Source organism: Leucoraja erinacea, chromosome 7, assembly GCF_028641065.1.
Source record: "Leucoraja erinacea ecotype New England chromosome 7, Leri_hhj_1, whole genome shotgun sequence".
Lineage (NCBI taxonomy): Eukaryota > Metazoa > Chordata > Chondrichthyes > Rajiformes > Rajidae > Leucoraja > Leucoraja erinaceus.
The window spans coordinates 71,902,982-71,923,355 of NC_073383.1; the positions used below are offsets into that span (position 1 = coordinate 71,902,982).

The 20,374-nt window shown below is 42.5% G+C and overlaps 1 protein-coding gene across 1 annotated transcript in view; it reads left to right on the plus strand.

Moving 5' to 3' along the window:
• LOC129699106 (contactin-associated protein-like 5) overlaps window positions 1-20,374 on the plus strand; it is a 682,034-nt gene that overhangs the window by 524,388 nt on the left and 137,272 nt on the right. The window contains exon 20 of the mRNA XM_055638765.1: window positions 9,847-9,980. Within this exon, the coding sequence (XP_055494740.1) occupies window positions 9,847-9,980 (134 nt within the window). The remainder of the gene's footprint in view (window positions 1-9,846; window positions 9,981-20,374) is intronic.

Here is a 20,374-nt window from a genome sequence, read left to right on the forward strand (position 1 = left end):
ACCCCTTCCTTTGCTCTACCTGTCTTTGGCTGGTTTGTGTTAATCTCTGGTATCTTCTGATCTGAAGGGATAGCGTGCAAAACAAATCTTTACACTAATAAACGTAAAGTTTTTTTTAAAGTTTTTTTTAAAATTTCAAAATATACTTTATTCAAGAAATAAATAAATACAATACATGATCCTTACAAAAATCCGCCATTCTCGGAGGCTACACATACATTCAATACTGCTTACACAAATTACACTATTTATTTTCGCTCCGCAGGGATGTCAACAAATTCCGTTAAACTTGAACCTATAGTAATGTTTACTCAAAAATATGTCTTAATTTTCTTTTCAAAACTAACTGAGTGGAATGTCAAGAGAACTGGCTTCAGGGAGAGGGTGCTCTTTGCATACTTTTTCTGGGAGCGTGATCTTCAGCATAGTAGAATAAACACTGTTTGTTTTCCTTCCTGGACCAATTCAAATGCAATCCCAAGCAAAGGTTTTCTGCAACAAGTCAAGAGGTTAGTTTATCTCAATAACAATTCCGATAACAATTAGCATTTTTCACTGTTTCCTGGAGGTGGCTTTTCACCATTCATTACATCTTTTACATTTCAATTACACAACACTGTTTGCATTAACTTAGACTCCAATTTAGCGACACAAAGCTAACCGATCAATAGATGTTAATGGCAATCACCAACAATGTAGCAATGTTACAACATTTTGAGATTTAAAAAAATCAAGTCTGCAATTTATCCCACCAGATAAAGCATAAAAAGAAGTTTAATTTGACACCTAATTCACTTTCATATCTCAAGTAATAAAAAAGTTATGCCCATTTTCATACTCGGAAATTAGCATCTTGTTCCCTATTGATTTTCTATGGACATAACAAAAAAGCTGTGATCATGGACAGTCAAAAGCCCATAACCTTCTTAAAAATTAAGAGAACTGAATGAAATTTTCAGTTATCATAGATTGAACCATTCTGAAACAAATATAAAATAATCTTACTTGGATGACCTGAAATTAAAGCATATAATAAGTTGGTTACCCAATTGTAGCTAATTTCAAACTTCAATTACTAGATCTAAACATCTATCCATTTCTTAATAAATGATTAACATTTTTAAATAGCCTAAGTGTCCAAATAATATTCACAAATAATTCACAATAAAACATGATTTTTAAATCTCATTTACATCAATTTATAGGCCAAATGGAAGGAATTTAGTGTTCAATTGCTGTGAATTAAAGTCCATTTTAAATCAGCTTTCTAGTGGGTTCCTGTGAACGCACTGGTTTAGAACGTTCACATTGCGCTGGATTTGTGCCCTCAATTGCCCAGAAAAATACTGCGGGATATAAAGAGCCCAAAATGAACTACTCGCTATAGTAAACTTTGTATAAAGGGGTCTTAAGAAGCCCCTTTTAATGTAAAAATAAGGTACATACCTTTAATTGTTTGCTTTATAAAACCCTGGGGCTGCGAGAGGTCGCGGGTTGAGAGAGTGATTTAAAAACTATTATAACTATTATTCAAGGCCAATAAAACTAATAATACCTTTTGCGACGGGGTCTTTCAGCGATTTTTCGTTAATGATTTACTAGGCTGAACATCTTCGATTGGAACAGCCTAGTAAAAATCGCGTTTTAAACCCGCCCCCTCTAAACAGCGCCAAAATCGCGCACATGGGCTGGGGCAGATTCTCAGCGACGATTCAGGTAGGTTTTGCAACATACCTAAACACTGCAGTGTCATTTCTGGTGACTTAATAGGTTTGATATCAGGTTAAATTTATATTATGTTTAAGTAGGAACTGCAGATGCTGTAAAATCGAAGGTAGACTAAAATGCTGGAGAAACTCGGCAGGTGCAGCAGCATCTATGGAGCGAAGGAAATAGGCAATGTTTTGGGCCGAAACCCTTCTTCAGTTATAAATTTATGTTATAACGGGATTAGAAACATAGAAACATAAAAAATAGGTGCAGAAGTAGGCCATTTGGCCCTTCGAGCCAGCACCACCATTCAATATCATGGCTGATCATTCAAAATCAGTACCCCGTTCCTCCTTTCTCCGCATATCTCATGATTATGATAGCCCTAAGAACTACATCTAACTCTCTCTTGAAAACATCCAGTGAATTGGCTTCCTATACTGAAATCCTCTCACAGGATTAGTTAAAAGTTGTTACTATCATCAATTGGTAGCGCACTAAGGACCCAAAATTAAAAGTTGCAGATGAGAATGTCAGTGAGAAATTAACACGACTAGTACAATTACCTAAAATCCACTGCCTCTGAGAATGGTAGAGTTTCAAATTGACAGTGTCAAGCAGAAAGTGGGCAGGCACAGTTGGGGTGTAAGCTTACAGGCAGTGGCAGTGGGTCTAAAAATATTGGTTGCCAGGAGACAAAGGGGGCCCACTTCATCAGGGGCCCACTTGATATAGGGGGTCCACTTCATCAGGGGCCCACTTGCCATCGGGCAAGCTGACACCCTGGCCAGTCCGCCACTGCTTACAGGGTTATATATGGATGGTGCAAGTAGATGGGGAAAATGGAAAGACCACACAGAGTTGGTGTATGAAGTAATGGGTGATTTATTAAAATGGGTGCGCACCAGGAGACCATCGCCTTGGCCACGCTCTCATCACTCTGCTATCATGAGTCATAAGGGATAGTAGAATTAGGCCAATGGGCCAATCAAGTCTACTCCAATGTTCAATCATGGCAGATCTATCTCCCCCTCCTCACCCCATTCTCCCCATAACCTCAGACACTTATCATCAGGAGCCTTAGAATCATTATCTCCAGGTTCAAGGACAGCTTCTTTCCTTCTTAAACCACACTGCAATGTGGTTTTTGCACTGCCATGGTCTGGTTTACTTGGAATAACAGATAATTTATTGTATATTTATTTACTGTCCTGTTGCTGTTACATCTGTAAAGCCACAGCAAGTAAGAATTTATTTGTTTCTGCTCAAATCCAGTCTATTTGACAAATGCACACACTTGAATCTCATGAGTCAGTTCCATCATAGCTAGATGCTGATTTGTGTGCGGAGGGATTCGTCAGCACTTCACAGTGATGATAAGAATATTATGTTTTCTTTTAGAGACTTAACTATATTTACATAGAGACCAGGAGGTCTATAGTCAATGTGTATTTTGACACTGGTCTCATATTAGGTTATACCTGCTATTAATGCAATCCTGATCCCTATGTATCAATATCATTGTTATGTTTATCATTATTCTTTTTGCTCTGTTTTTTATGTTTTGTTTTTGTTTTTTGGAAAAAAAACAGTAAAAAGATTTTAAAAGAAAGAAAGAAAGAATATTGAGAAAGGTCTCCAGTCATGTTGGCTTTGTTCCAACTGCAAGTGATCTGCAGTAAATTTACAACTAATCATTGCTCCAAAGCATGTTTACTGTTGTAATGTAAGAAATGTGACAGCTAATTCGCGCGTAGAGTGCTCTCGCTACCAGTAACATGATGGTTACCAGATGATCTGATTTAGTGCTGGTGAGTGAGATATATATTTTGGCAAGGACAGCGGGAGAGGTTGCTTGCACTTCATCACAATAGTTCCATGATAACGGTTGCATCCATCTCCCTGACAGATCAGAGAAGACCTCAGTCTAAAAGTTCCTTCAGAAGACATTATCCTTGACACTGCAACACTCTCTCAGATCTGCACCAGAGTATCAACCCAGACTTTGATGCTCATACTTCTGAAGTGACTCTTGATCCCACACCCGTAAAGAAGGTTCTCTGCTCATTGATGTTCTCCAGAGAAGGTGATGTGACAAAGTCTGATGAAGGGTCTCAACCCGAAAGGTCATCTATTCTTTTTCTACAGAGATGCTGCCTGACCCGTTGAGGCACATTCCAGGCTTTTGTAGTCCATCTTAGGTATAAACGAGCATCTGCAGTTCCTTCCTGCACATAAAACATCGTTTTTGCTGCCATTAGCTGTTGTTGAATCTGACCTATTATTTACTTTAGACTTCAGAGATAAAGTGCGGAAACAGGCTCTTTGGCCCAATGAGTCCCTGTCGACCAGCGATCCCCGTGCACACTAGCACCATCCTACACACTGGGGACAATTTTACAATTTTTTACAGAAGCCTATTAATCTACAAACCTGTACGTCTTTGGAGTGTGGGAGGAAACCGGTGCACCAGGAGAAAACCCACGCAGTCTCAGGAAGAATGTACAAATTCCGTACAGAAAGTACTAGTGGTCAGGATTGAACCTGGGTCCCTGGTGCTGTGAGGCAGCAACTCTACTGCTGCGCCACTGTGCCGCCCCTTCTTTTCAGAAGGAGAAGAAAATGAGATGAGAGCAAAATTTGACCCTGTTATTCCTGTTTGTTAAGTTAGTCAAACAGCTAATGATGGCCAATTTCACAGTTGTATCCTTAATATACCTTGCAAAGGTATATCTTACCCCAAAATGAGTCAGACAATTATTCATACACAGGAGATACACTCTCAGACCTGACATTTTAACTCTGCTTCTCCTTGTAGTCTTCTTTTGATGCTCTTTACCCTCTCTAAACTTGACACGGCTTTGTACATCTCTGTTAAATGACCAATTCTGGATGGCTTTGGTTCTCAATATTATACAGCCATTCACAATAAATCCTTTGCATTTTAAGTCTGTAACTCTAGTCCCAGCCTCAACCACCTCTTGTGGCAGATCGTTCCATAGACCCACCACCCTGAAAAAGTTAACCCTCAGATTCCTATCAAATATTTTCCCCTTCACCTTAAACCTATGTCCTCTGGCCCTCGATTCACCTACTCTGGACAAGAGACTGTGCATCTACCCAAGCTCACAACACTGATGTCCTTATGCTTTACAGTGTGTGTTCATCCAATTGATTTCACTTCTGATGCATTGCATAAGGGATGAAGAATCTCGGGCTTCCGAACTTGAGGAAAATAACCTTGAAATTTATGTTTATTCATCAAGACCTTTAATGGCAATTTACCGAAGACAGAAATGAAATTCAAGTTTAAATTGTTCCCTTTCATGGACAAAGAGTGTAATTAACAATGTATTAGCAATTACCATGGTATTAAAATGCTACTTACATCATTAATTATGAGCCCTACCTTCTTGCAGCAAGTTTAATAGGCAATTAATATGCAAATCCAATAAAGACAACAGTATGGGGAGACACTATTTGTGAAATGCAAACAGCAGACGGCTATTTTTGACCAGCAAATTCTGATGATTTGAAATACATGGAATATATCTTCATCTCTTGAACTGGCAGCCTGGTTCCTGCTTAGTAACAACATGATTTATTGGAATCGTTGAACCATAGGATTGAGGCAGCACAGATAAAAAAGTTATTCAGTCCCAATGTCGAGACTGGTTCCTGGTCGAAATAAACTACGGTTTAACTCCCTGTGTTGGAAGGAACTACAGATGTAGGTTTATACTGAAGACAGATGCAGGTTTATACTGAAGACAGATGCAAACTGCCAGAGTAACTCAACGGGTCAGATAGCATCTCTGGAGAAAATAGACAATAGGTGCAGGAGTAGGCCATTTGGTCCTTCGAGCCAGCACTGCCATTCAATATGATCAGGACTGATCATTCACAATCAGTACCCCGTTCCTGCCTTCCCGCCATATTCCATGACTCCATTATCTTTAAGAGCTCTATCTAACTCTCTCTTGAAAGCATCCAGAGAATTGGCCTCCACTGCCTTCTGAGACAGAGAATTTCACAGATTCACAACCCTCTGTGTGAAAAAGTGTTTCCTCATCTCGGGTTCAAATGGCTTACCCCTTATTCTTAAACTGTGACCCCTGGTACTGGCCTCCCCCAACTTCGGGAACATGTTTCCTGCTTCCAAACCCTTAATCTATATTACTAAAAGTCTGAGCTTGACAACTTCCTGTTGTTCTGTATATTGATTTTAGAAAAAAACGCTGCTACTTACGGCTGTGATGTTTGGCCATCTCACTCAGAGTCCACCTCCGCTGCGCAGGACAAGAGGATTTTTCCCATAGATGAAAAATAAAAGTTATTAGTGTTTAAAAAATGTTGAGATTTTCTCTCCTGAAGGCCACGCCCCTTCCGGAGGGACTATACAACCCGGAAGTGTTGAGTGTCTCAGTCAGTCTCTGCAAGATGAGGGAAGCGAGAGGGTGATGTCTCTCAGACTGAGCTGTGAATAACACTGAACACATGTCTACTAAACTGTGAGTGTGGTTTTACTGACCTTGAGTGCCCTTAATGTGGTTTGAAAATGAAAATATGGTTGGTTTGAAAAAAACACAGCAAATGGTTGATGGTGGTTGGTTTGAACTAAAGCACAGCAAATGGTTGGCATTTGACAACTTCCTGTTTGCACTGTATATTGATTTTAGATAAAACGCTACTACTTAAGGCTGTGATTTTTGGCCATCTTACTCAGTCCCCCTCCGCTCATCAGGTGCAGAATATTCTTCCCATCAATGAAAAATAAAAATGTTATTACTGTTTAAAAAAATGTTGAGAATCTCTCTCCTGTCAATCACACCACGCCCCAGTGGGAAAGGGGAGGGATTATAAAACCCAGAAGCGTGGGTGTGGCTCAGTCTCTTCTGGATGGGGGAGGGAGAGGTCGCGACTCTGTTTGAGCTGTGAATCAACTGAACACACTGAATATCTACTAAATTGTGAGTGTGGTGTTTATGTGGTGTTTTGTGTGGTTTGATGGAGGTTTTATGGTAGTTTCACCCTGTATGACTTTAATATGGATGTGTTCAGGGCCCCCCCCCCGGCCACCAATATTGGAATTGGTGGAGAGGTGGAATATTGCGTTGGGGGACCAGCCCTCCCATGTGAACATGGGACCCAACGGGTCCCACTTAGTCTAGTAATCTTATATGTTTCAATAAGATCCCCTCTCATACTTCTAAATTCCAGAGTATGTAAGCCCAGCTGTTCCATTCTATCAACATATGACAGTCAAAAGGAATAGGCGACGTTTCGAGTCAGAACCTTTCTTCAGACTGAAAGATAGAGAAGGCCAGAATACAGGGCCGGCGACAGATGACCTCAGGAAGGGTGGAGTCCACAATGGCCCATTGTTTATTGAGTTTCATTCCCTTCCTTTTCTTCTGTGATCCTGCAAATTATTCCCTCCTGAAATTCCTAATTCATTCTATTTCATGTTCATAAGTTCATAAGTTCTAGGAGCAGAATTAGGCTGTTCGGCTCATTGTCTACTCTTCCATTCAACCACGGCTGATCTATCTCTCCCTCCTAACCCCATTCTCCTGCTGTCTCCCAATAACCCCTGACATCCATATTAAGCAAGAATCTGTCAATCCAAGCCTTAACAATCCCATTGACTTGGCCTCCACAGCCACCTGTGGTAATGAATTCCACAGATTCCATCACCCTCTGGCTAAATAAATTCTTCCTCATCTCCTTTCTCAAGGAATGTCCTTTAAATATGAGGCTATGGCCTCTGGTCCTAGACTTTCCCACTAGTGGAAACATCCTCTCCACATCCGCTCTATCCAGGCCTTGTCCAAAGATGCAGGGAGCATCCTGTTACTTGGCAACGAGAAAAAGTTCATGATTTCTATTTAAACTAATCTAAACCTAATTAAACTACCATTAGTAAGTTCTCAATCCAAAGTCTCTCTACATAAGAAAATGTCTTCTCTCTCTTCGCCCGTGTTATTTTCTGGCCGAATTGTAAATTTGTGTTATCTCGGCACTGATTTGTCATTCGTTGGAACAACTTTTCCCTCTTTATGTGGACACAAGGAACTGCAGATGCTGGTTAACAAAAGCAACCCTCAGTGCTGGTGTAACTCAGCGGGTCAGGCGGCATCTCTGGAGAATAAGATAAGATAGGACCTGGATAGGACAGGTGTGGAGGGAAATGGACCAAACGCAGGCAGGCGGGACGAGTGTAGCTGGGACATGTTGGGCCGAACCTGTCTCCACACTGTATCATTGTATGACTTTAATATGGATAGGTAATGTTTCAGGTTAGGACCCTTCTGCAGGCTGAAGTGGGTCCTGACCTGAAACGTCACCTATCCATGTTCTCCAGAGATGCTGTCTGTCCCGCTGAATTACTCCAACATTTTGTGTCTTCTTTTCGCTCTCTTTACCCTCTCTATACTTGATGCCTTTGAACATCTCTGTCAAATGACCAATAGTGGATGGCTACACAGGAAAGCTGGAGAAACTCAGCGGGTGCAGCAGCATCTATGGAGCGAAGGAAATAGGCAACGTTTCGGGCCGAAACCCTTCTTCAGACTTCAGTTCCCTCTTAAACAATAGTGGATGGCGTTGGTTCTCAATATTATGCAGCCATTCCCTAATCAATGGTTTGCATTTTAGCATTTTAGCTGAAAACAAAACTTGGAAGTACATTTTATCTTGAAATCCCCCCCCCCCCCCCCCCCCCCCCCCCCCCCCCCCCCCCGATCATGCTTTCACTTTCTGGAGGCATATTAAATCGTTTTTGTTTTTTTTCCCCTTTTTATTTTATTAGAAGTAAGTACAGTCATATGGCACCAAAGTGCCTAATATATATTTTCATAATACATTTTATGTACAACTTCTTTTTTTTTTGTTACATTGGAAAAAGATTAGAATAAGAAAAAGAAGTGAGATAGTAAAGAATAGAAAGATGTGAAATATATAGTGTGTGAAGAAAGAAAACGAGTAAATGAAGAAAGTTGAGAGAGAAAATAGAGAAAATAAAATAAAATAAAAAAGAGAAGGAGATCATTATTTATAATCTTGACCAACCCTCGTCCAGTCCTGAAACAGTTCTTTTACAATTGTGTTGCACCATATGATTCCAAAAAAACGACGAATGGAGACCAACTCGTTATGAATTGGGCTGATTTATCCATTAGGAGGAAGGCATATTAAATAGTTATAAGGGCCTTCCTTATGAAGTGCTCTATCTTTTGCAAGTTATACTTTCAGTCAGTTTTACAATACTATCCATGTAGTCATAAATGTTTTGAAGCGGTCATAGAGTGATACAACGTGGAAACAGGCCCTTCGGCCCAACTTGCCCACACCGGCCAACATATCCCACCCGCCTGCGTTTGGCCCATATCCCTCCAAACCTGTCCTATCCATCTGTACCTGTCTAACTGTTTCTTAAATGTCGCGATAGTCCCAGCTTCAACCACCTCCCATACACTCATCAGCCTTTGTGTGGAAAAAGTTACCCCTCAAATTCCTATTAAATCTTTCTGCCTTCACCTAAAACCTATGTCCTCTAGTCCTCGATTCCCCTACTTTGGGCAAGAAACTCTGTGCATCTACCCGATTTTTCCTCTCATCATTTTATACACCTCGATAAGATTACCCCTCATCTTCCTGCGCTCCAAGGAGTAGAGTCCCAGCCTACTCAACCTCTCCCTATAGCTCAGAAGCTTGAGTCCTGGCAACATCTCCGTAGCTCTTCTCTGTACCGTTTCCAGCTTGTATGTTTTACTTTCAAAAATATTAATATTGAGTGGCCAGTTATTTGCGTGAGATATGATTTATATGGAAACTAAGAGCACAAGAAGATGCCAAATGAAAACATACAGCAAATGGAAAAGAAAGCGACCTTACAGTATTAAACATGACAGGCCATTTTCTAATGCCAACTAAGTTGAATACATAAATGTCACTCATCATTTTTTGTATTAGTTGTATCTGTTACATGATTATCTGGGTTGATTCATTTATTAATTATCTGAGTATTTTCAAAAAGAAATACAGATGCGGCAAATTAATTTTGACTTAAGTTTATCCCATAAATCAGTTTGTGTCTGTTCAATTGAAACGAATTAACGTTTTTTTTTCTTTCAGGGAGTTTTCAGATTAGATACAAACTGGATGGTGATAGAGATCCTGTTTTTATCGGCATTGATACCAGAAACTGGGCAAACGGCCAGCTTCACAGCATCAAAATTGATCGGGAAGAGATGGATGTCTACATTCAGGTAATGCATAATACTTGTTCTGAGGTATAACTTGAAAATGCTGGAGAAATTCAGGAGGTCAGGCAGCAGGAAGAAACCCCAATGCTTTGGACTTAGTTTAGAGGAACAGCATGGAAACAGGCCCTTCGGCCCACCGGGTCCATGTGGACTAGCGACCCCCATACATTACCACTACCCTACACACATTAGGGATAGTTTAAATTCCAGTTGGAATATTTTGGAGGACCCAAGAACCAAGAACCAAGGGACAATTTACATTTACTCCAAGCCAATTAACCAACAAACCTGTACATCTTTGGAGTGTGGGAGGAAACCAAAGATCTCAGAGAAAACCCACACTGTCACTGTCACAAACTCTGTACAGACAGCACCTGTAGTCGGGATCGAACCCGGGTCTCTTACGCTGTAAGCGCTGTAAGGATGCAACTCTACCGCTGCTCCACTGTGCTGCCCTGTTTACCATGTCCTGTTCGTCAGAACTGAGAAGGAGAAATAAGTGTGTCTCCTTTTCTATGACCTACATTAACTTGTTTCTCACTTGTAGTTAAGAGTGCAAACAAAAAGCTAACTGTTTCTCCCTTATTGAAACAAAGTGCTGGTGGAGCTCAGAGGGTCAAGCAGCATCTGTAGAGGGATTGGACAGGTTTCCTGTGTCACACTCCCAGCCTGGTGTGCACACATTTATTTATTTTTTTTTAATTTTATTTTTATTAGAAGTACGGTAAATTACAATACTACACAACACATATATCTTAATACATTTTTTGTACCGTTTCATTTTTTTTTGAGCTTTAAGAAAAAGATAGAAGTAAAGAAAGTAAAGAAAGTGCGCAAGAGTCGTGAAGTGCAAGAGTGTTGGGAAAAGAAAGCCCCTTAGAAAAGAAGTTAGAGAAGGAAGTAAAGTGAGAAAGTAGACCCTAGAAAAGAAAGAAAAAGAAAATAGGAACAATCGCTCTATTATAACATTAAACTCCGCAGAAAGGGGACTACCAACCAAGTCTGTTTTTGTTGTTTTACCTCCCGTTACCAGGCCCTGATTACATTTATTTATTTATTTATTTTTAAAAATTACTATTGCACCTCATACTTGTAATAGGTCCAGGTGTGCACACATTTAGTCTAGATTAGAGATACATTGTGGAAACAGGCCTTTCGGCCCACTGAGTCCACATTCCGACCTGCGATCCCCGTGCACTAACATTATCCTGCACACATCAGGGACACTTTACACTTATACCAAGCCAATTAACCTACAAACCTGTATGTCTTTGGAAACCGAAGATCTCGGAGAAAACCCATGCGGTCACGGGGAGAACGTACAAACTCCGTAGAGACAGCACCCATAGTCAGGATTAAACCTGGGTCTCTGGCGCTGCAAGCACTGTAAGGCAGCAACTCTTCCGCTGCACCACTGTGCATTGTCTCTCATTCCACTGCTCCTTTCCCCTCATCTTTATGTCTCATCCCCAATTCCCACATTTCCCTTTTACAAACCCTCTCTCCCCTCCCCCTCATGGCCGCTTCCACCTACATCTCTCCCTCTGGTTTAACTTTTCACTCCTCGCTCCAAATTTTGACACTCTGCATGCAACAAAAAGCTTTTCACTGTATCTCAATACACGTCAGTTAGTTAGTTGGTTTCGTTAGTTTTGCTTATTGTCACGTGCACCGAGGTACAGTGAAAAGCTCTTGTTACGTGCTAACCAGTCAGCAGAAAGACAAAACATGATTGCGATCAAGCCATTTACAGTGTATAATTACATGATGAGGGAATAACATTAAGTGCAAGTTAAAGCCAGCAAAGCCTGATCAAGGATAGTCCGAGGGCCATCTATGAGGCGGATAGTAGTTCAGGACCGCTCAATAGTTGAGGTAGGATGATTTAGTTGCCTGCATGGGCAAAATTCCTGGGGAGGATGAGGAGCCATGCCCCTCCCCCCCCATGTTTTGAGAGTTGGGGGACACGTCATCCCTTCACTGCTTCTTCTCCCACGGTCAGGCAGTCAAACTGTTGCATCGAGGCGATCGAGACTCTCGATGTTACAAAATTCTTAAGGGGTTGGACAGGCTAGATGCAGGAAGATTGTTCCCGATGTTGGGGAATTCCAGAACAAGGGGTCACAGTTTAAGGATAGAGGGGAAATCTTTTAGGACCGAGATGAGAAAAACATTTTTAACACAGAGAGTGGTGAATCTGTGGAATTCTCTGCCACAGAAGGTAGTTGAGGCCAGTTCATTGGCAATATTTAAGAGGGAGTTAGATGTGACCCTTGTGGCTAAAGGGATCAGGGGGTATGGAGAGAAGGCAGGTACAGGATACTGAGTTGGATGATCAGCCATGATCATATGTGAATGGCGGTGCAGGCTCGAAAGGCCAAATGGCCTACTCCTGCACCTCTTTTCTATGTTCTATGTTCTATAAGGGGGGGGGTCATTGAATAGTGAAAGTCCTGGAAAGAGTGGATGTGGTGAAGTTGTTCCCAAGAACGATGATTCAGTGCCTAGATAACACCAATTTACATTTGGCGAGAAAAAAAACAAAGGGGAAGAGAGGGAAGACGTTTTCTTATGTAGAGAAACTTTGGATTGAGAACGTACTGATGGTAGTTGAGATTAGTTTAGTTTATATATAATTCTAAATGTTTTCTCATTGCCAAGTAACAGGATGCTCACTGCATCTTGGCACAAGGCCTGAATAGAGTGGATGGGGAAATGACGTTTCCACTAGTGGGAGAGTCTCGGACCAGAGATCATAGCCTCAGAATTAAAGGACGCTCCTTTAGGAAGGAAATGAGGAGGCTGAATTTCTTTAGTCAGAAGGTGGTGAATCTGTGGATCTCATTGTCACAGAAGGCTGTGGAGGCCAAGTCAATGGATATTTTGAAACCAGAGATAGTTAGATTCTTGATAAGTACGGGTGTCAGGGGTTATGGGGAGAAGGCAGGAGCATGGGGATAAGAAGGAAAGTTAGATCAGCCATGATTGAATGGCGGAGAAACCTAATGGGGCCGAATAGTCTAATTCTGCTACTATCACTTATGAACTTATGAATCCAGCATACAAACTTATAGTTCAAGAGAGAAAATTGATTTGACTTGATGCTGGTGTAATGCAAATTCTAATAATTTCATTTCATTAAGTCAATAAAAATATAGTGTGGGCATCTTGTACTTGGAAAACAGCTTAAACGTACCATGAATTATTAAAGGAAAATACTATACAGTAGGTCTTAACCATTTTAAATGCGATTTTAATATTGTTACAATAAGCAAAAAACAATACTAGTGATGTTTTGGTAAATCAATGTTCAATCCAAGGACTCCTTAATTCAAAATGGATTGGTAGGACATCACATGTTGCATTGTATTGATCAGAATATTTCAAACTTTTTTGATGTGTTAACGTGCTGTTTCTCTTGTGAAAATAATTTGAACAATATAAGATTGTCTTTCTCTCTCAGCATCCAAATCTGTCTTTGAGAAAATACATTTACAGGGCCTCTTCCACCCAGAAACATTTACAGTATATTAAATGTTTACATATTAAATGTAAATGTTTACAACATTTACTTTAGTTTAGTTTAGAGATACAGTGTGGAAACAGGCTCTTCAGCCCACCAAGTACACGCTGACCAGCGATCGTCCATACACTAGTTCTTTCCTATACACTACTGACAATTTACAGAAGCTGACAAACCTGCACGTCTTTGGAATATGGGAGGAAACTGGAGCACCCAGAGAAAACCTACATGGTCACAGGGAAAACTCCATACTCCATAGTCGTAGTCAGGATCAAACCCGGGTCTCTCGTACTGTAAGGCAGCAACTCTACCACTGTGCACTGTGCCGTACATGATTAAAATTTACAATACATTGGTTTCAGATGACAGGATCTGATTGCTGATTCTCAACGCTTGGAATTATAAGATCCGATGTGCCATACTTTTATTGAGGTTGATATTGAAACAAAAGTCTGGACACTTTTGAACGAAATTAAGAAAAAAATAAGGAGTTCAGATAAAAGGTCTTCAAATGGAAATTTATCTCTCCACAGATACTGCCCAATCTGCTGAGTATTTCTAGTAGATAAACAAAATGCTGGAGTAATTCAGCGGGACAGGCAGCATCATCTGGAGAGAAGGAATGGGTGGCGTTTCGGGTCGAGACCCTCTTTCAGACTCTGTCACCCATTCCTTCTCTTCAGAGCTGCTGCCTGTCCTGCTGAGTTACTCCAGCATCTTGTGTCTATCTTTGGTGATAACCAGCATTGGCAGTTCCTTCCTACGCATGAGTATTTCTAGATATTTTATTTTTAACTTCAGATTTCCAGCATCCACAGTATGTTTGCTTTTGGACACAGAGAGCCCAGTACCTCATTAGTTCATAAGTTGTAGGAGCAGAATTAAGCCATTCGGCTCATCAAGTTTACTCCCCCACTCAATTATGTCTGATCTATATTTCCCTCTCAACCCCATTCTCCTCCCTTCTCCCCGTAACCCCTGACACCCATATGCCCCTGTCCCACTTAGGAAACCTGAACGGAAACCTCTGGAGACTTTGCGCCCCACCCAAGGTTTCCGTGCGGTTCCCGGAGGTGGCAGGTTGTTGCCAGAGGTTGCAGGTAGTGGAAGAAGGTAGGGAGGCTGACAAAAACCGCCGGGAACCACACGGAAACCTTGGGTGGGGCACAATGTCTCCAGAGGTTTCCGTTCAGATTTCCTAAGTGGGACAGGGGCATTACTAATCAAGAATCTATTTATCTCCATCTTAAAAAAATGTCCATTGACTTGGCCTCCACTGCCTTCCATGGCAATGAATTCCACTGATTCACTACCCTCTGACTATACATCTGTTTCATGGCAGACAGTAGTAAGAAACAGAAAGAAAATAGCCAACATTATTACAGCTTTTAAGTGGTTAGAACCGTAACCTTTGGAATTATCGCCCTGTCACACAGATATCTAAAATGGACAGTGGAATTATTTGATTTCAGAATTAATGTTAATATATTCAGGCCTCTGTGGCATAATGCAACCCATGGCACGATGCAAAGAATATATATGAAATCTTTCAGGATGTTGTGGAGTGCGAAGAGAATGGTGATTCAAGCAATCTTGTATATCTTGACATCTGAAAAGCTTTTAATGAAGGCTCGTACAAGAAATCAAAAGAGAGCTCTTGAGATTAAGAATCAGGAGACAAATGTCAGAACGTTTTAGAGAGATACAACATAAAAACAAAAGCTTCAGCACTGACCCCATGCCAACCATCAACCAACCATTGACACATGTATAGAAATGGACGGGGATTCAAGGGGACTCTATACCTTGGAGCGCAGGAGGATGAGGGGCTAACTTGTAGAGGTCTATAAAATCATAAGAGGAATAGATCGGGTAGATGCACAGTGTATGAAGGTACTGCAGATGCTGGTTTAAACCGTAGATAGATACAAAATGTTGGAGTAACTCAGCGAGACAGGCAGCATCTATGGAGAGAAGGAATGGATGACGTTTTGGGTCGAGACCCTTCTTCAGTCTCTTTCCCAGAGTAGGCTAATTGAGAGCCAGAGGGCATAAGTTTAAGGTGAAGGGGAAACAATTTAATTGGAATCTGAAGGGTACCTTTTTTGCAGAAAGGGTGATGGGTGCATGGAACAAGCTGCCAGATGAGGTAGTTTGAGGCTGGGACCATCTCACCACTTAAGAAACAGTTAGACAGGTACATGGATAGAACAGGTTTGGAGGGATATGGACCAAAGGTGGGCAAGTGGGACTAGTGTAGCTGGGGCATGTTGGTCGGTGTGGGCAAGTTGTGCCAAAGGACCTGTTTCCGCGCTGCATCACTGACTATGACAAGGGTCCAAGTCTCTTTACTTATCATTTGCGCCAAGATTGGATCAATTAATTTTTTACTTATTGCTGCTTTAAAGGCATAGTAAATGCAACAATTAAATATACAAAACAATTATCATATATGCTTGATAAACTAGACTGATCAATGACAAAGTACGTAGTGCAACCCAAATAGTGCAAAGACCATTTAGTTTAGACCATTTAGTTTAATGTCACGTGCACCAAGGTATAGTGCAAGGCTTTTGCTGCATGCTTGCCCCCTTCTTCCTCCGGAATCGTTTTACCAGTTCCACAGTTTTCCACCTTGTTTCTCCCTGGAGATCACACCTTCCCTAGCCAACAGTGGACCGACCAGGTAGCGCATCTACCTGAGGTCATTTGTGGATGGCCCTCATTGCTCCTGGTCTTTTCTCGCCTCCAGCTCTTCACCTCCCCCTCCCCCCTTCCCCCAACCTCCACCCCCTACTTCCAGTCCGAAGAAGACTCCCGACCCAAAATGTCACCCATCCGTTTTCTCCAGAGGTGCCACCTGACCCACTGAGTTACTACAGCACTTTGTGTTTAGAGCTGAATAATAGTTTACTAGGTAGACACACAAACCCACAACCACCTCTCTACAGCGGTTGTGTTTTATTTATCGTTTCACGTGAGATAGGCTGACATTGATTGCCTATCCTCAGATGCTCTTGAACGAAGTGGCTTTCTGGCCAGTTAAGACGTTGTCTCAATTCAACCACATTGCTATGGGTCTATATTTACCTACGGGCCACAACATGTAAAAATGGGATTTTACTTCGGAGTCACGTGAGTGATTCCGTGAAGATCCCAGCCCAGTGCGCATGTGCGGCATTATCGCACAGCTGTGCAACGCGGCCAGCGGGAGTCGGCAGCTCCCGCATCCAAGGAACGTGAGGTAAGTACTTACCTTAATCGGGCCTTGTGGTTTTTTGCTCCAGGGGGAGCAAAACAGCAGAGGAAGCGGCCCCCGTTCGACTCCAGCGAAGGAGCCGACAGTGGAGGGGGAAAGGCGCTAACGGGACCGCACACGCTGCGGACCGCTGCAGGGAGCTGCGCTGATGCCGGTCCGCTGAACAGCTGTTTGGTGAACAGCAGCGGACCGGCGGGAAATTTAAAAACCCGACCGGCAGCCCTGCAGACTCCTGACAAGGAGAATCGCCGCCCGGGAACCGCTACAATGCCGCCTGAAAAACGGCAGGCAGCCTCTACATACAGGTAAGACAAAAATCTTACCAATTTAACAGGTTCTACAGGAGCCAACTTCCTCCAAAACTGGAACAGGTTGGAGACAGCAAAAATAAGTATGTCTGTCTCCCCAAGCCAGAGGAGGTCATGGAGTTCAAAACCTCCAGGGAAAAAGGGGCACTGGCTGAATGCCAAGGGAGCTGACACTCCTACCCCAGTGCTATTGCACTAGCCATCTCCCTTGACGAGGGATTGATGCAACAGCGGAGTTTGAGCTATGCCTCCTCCAATTTATAGCACACCCTTTTGCTCCATCTTTTGAGGCTAGCTAAGGAGGCCAGGGCTGGGCTGGCTTAAACGCTGGGCGGGCGGACGAGAACAGCAGTATGCCAGGGGAGCAGGATCAGGAAGAGCTACTGGGTGTCGTGGGCCACTACATGGCTCCTCCACGCGACCATCTTCCCAACAAAGCCCTGCAGGAGCAGGCCTTTCTAGAGGCAAATCCGCAGGCAGCTGGGTCAGCAGACTCGCAGACAAGAGCTAAAAGCAGCGAATTCTGAAGCTCCTAACAGAAGGGTCAAGATGTTACCGCCTTTGCTCGTTTTCCACGGATCATACTCACCTGGCAGGCGAGACGCCATGATCACCAAGGTGGTTCTCCCAGGATGAGACTATCCCGTTGCACTACCAGGGTGCTGACGCCTAAGATGTTCCCAAATTTGGTATACTAGACTGAACAATGGTGCATATAAGACCTGCCCGCAACCCCAAATATACGGGGCTATGCAAACCGCTGCTGCGGGAAGAGAGGCAGCTAAACCTGTGCGCCTCATGAGGGCAGGCCATGGAACGAGCAGGACATCGCATCCAACACCCAGCTGGCAGCACCCCTCGGCATCCACCCGCAAGATCAACCAAGGCCTGGTGAAGGCCTGGCGCCCGCTTCACATTACCCCCAAAGTTCTTTTTAGACGGGGCCCAGAGCTGAGCCGTGGGAAAATGCGCCGCCCCACCGACAGCACCAGCATACCAGCAAACTAGGCCTTCATGAAAAAACAATAAACATGGAGGTAGGTAGTCTGGTTCCTCCCAGTTTACACTAAATAAGGGTGTTCTACTAACTGGGGGGGGGGGGGGGGGGGGGGGGGGGGGGCATTTACACTTGTTGATAAAGCATGGGATGCTGTCACAAATAACTAAAATATACTCAACAGTATTAGTGGATAAAAAACGAATTCAATTGGGCATATATTACCGCCAGTTCAGCAATGTGCCCAAAGGGCATTTTCTCCCTCTAAGAAAGAGAAGTGAGAAGGTCAAGCTGAACTAGAAAGGCTCATTACTAAACGGATCATGGGAGTAAACATGAACCATTGGAATTTGTATCGAATATATTCACCAAAACTACAAAAGATGGTGAATGTAGCAACATCATTGATCTAATATCACTAAATAATCTGTTGAGTATATACACTTTAAGATGGAGACGGGGTTTGTCACTGCCAGACATCTGATCTCCAAAGGATACCTATGGGGAGCATTGATATGGAAGATGCTAACTATCTTATACCCATACACTAGGATCATTATAGATACCTAAAAATTTTTACCTGGATAATGGATATCCCGGTTAGGACAACTATGGGAGCATAGAGCATTCCCTATGGTCTAACCTCAGGCCTAAACTATTATAAATATTTAAAAAATGGCCATGAAAATATTAAGAAACAAGCATAATCATGGCATATATTGGATGATATCCTCATATTAGGGGAAACAAAGGAATTAGCTGTGGCAGCAGTTCTAGCTACAAAACAGCTCCCTAAAGCTCTGAGGTTTATCCCACGCCCAGATAAACCAGAATTGAAGCGTTAACTACCATGGATTATCTGGGTTTCAATAATAATCCGTCCATATGACTGTTACTTTGCCAAGGTACTTGGGTCACTATAATCAAATCATGAATGTACCCACTGAAGCTATATCACAATTACGGTGGTGGGCAGACATATATTTGGCATAGTTTTCAGCCCTATTATCATCACCAATCCCAACTTGGTTATTAAAAACCGATGCCAGTACTTTAGGCTGGGGAGCAACTAAACTCCATATCCAGCACAGGTAACAGATGGACCAATTCACAAACATCGTTACTACACATACCGGGCATCAACTACTTGGGATTGGTGATCGCCTATTGGGCTAAAAAGCATATGCATTTCAAATGCAGCACGTACATATGTGGTTACGGATTGATAATACTATGGTGGTGGCTTATATCAACCATATGGGGAGCATAATAATCATTATTGTGCAACAAATTTGTCAAACAAATCTGGCAATGGTGTGTCAAAAGACATTTTAACTATCAGCTGCCTATGTCCTAGGAAGCTAGAACACAGTGGGAGACACCATGTCACGGAGTAAAATTTATGATAACATTGAATAGATGTCAAACCCAAGATATCTGCTAAAGGTATTAAGCAGTTTGAAAGCCAGATATCAATTTGGTTGCACAAGACGGAATCACCAGTAACCTATGTATGTGACTTAGGAACCAGATCAGAGGCAACAGCGATAGATGCCTACACGCTGGAAGGGGGAATTTCTGCTTTGCCTTCCTCCCTTCTGCCTCATCAGATGGGCACTTCGCAATACAGATGGGATCTGTCTCCGAGATATTGAACGTGCCCGACCGGCCTACACAGCCATGGTTCCCAGTTCATCACGACACGGTGGGCGAGTCACCTATGGATTTCCCTAGTGGACCATGGTTGCTGACTCAACCCAGTATCAGGCACAAGCCACCCATGCCAGAAAAACATCAAATTCCTGGGTGCAGGTTTTGAATAGACCTTACCAGGGACTGGGATTATCCAAAGGAACCATTACCACCATGTCGGCATCCCTGCGAACAGTCACCAAAAGCTAACATGGGTAAAATACTGCCACGACGCAGGGACAACAAACTATTCAACCACTGACGTATTGGAGTTCCTGGAACATCTACACCATGACTAAAAGGTGAGTTACAGTGCCGTAAATACAGCATGGAGCGCCTTATCTGCTTATCTAAAACAGCATGACAGCAGAGCATGGGATCCCATCCACTGAAGGTAAACTTATCAAGGTCAACTATAATAATAAGCCCCAAAAACCCAGGTATACCCATGTATGGGATATTGGTGTGATATTGACATATCTCAGAGAATGGCACCAGCCAGATCCCTCAGCTTGCTCAATCTATGTTAAAAACGCTCATGCTTATGGCTCTCGTACACGCTCACAGAGTCCAGTCACTCCATAAAACTAGACTGGATTACATGGTGATTACCCCAGA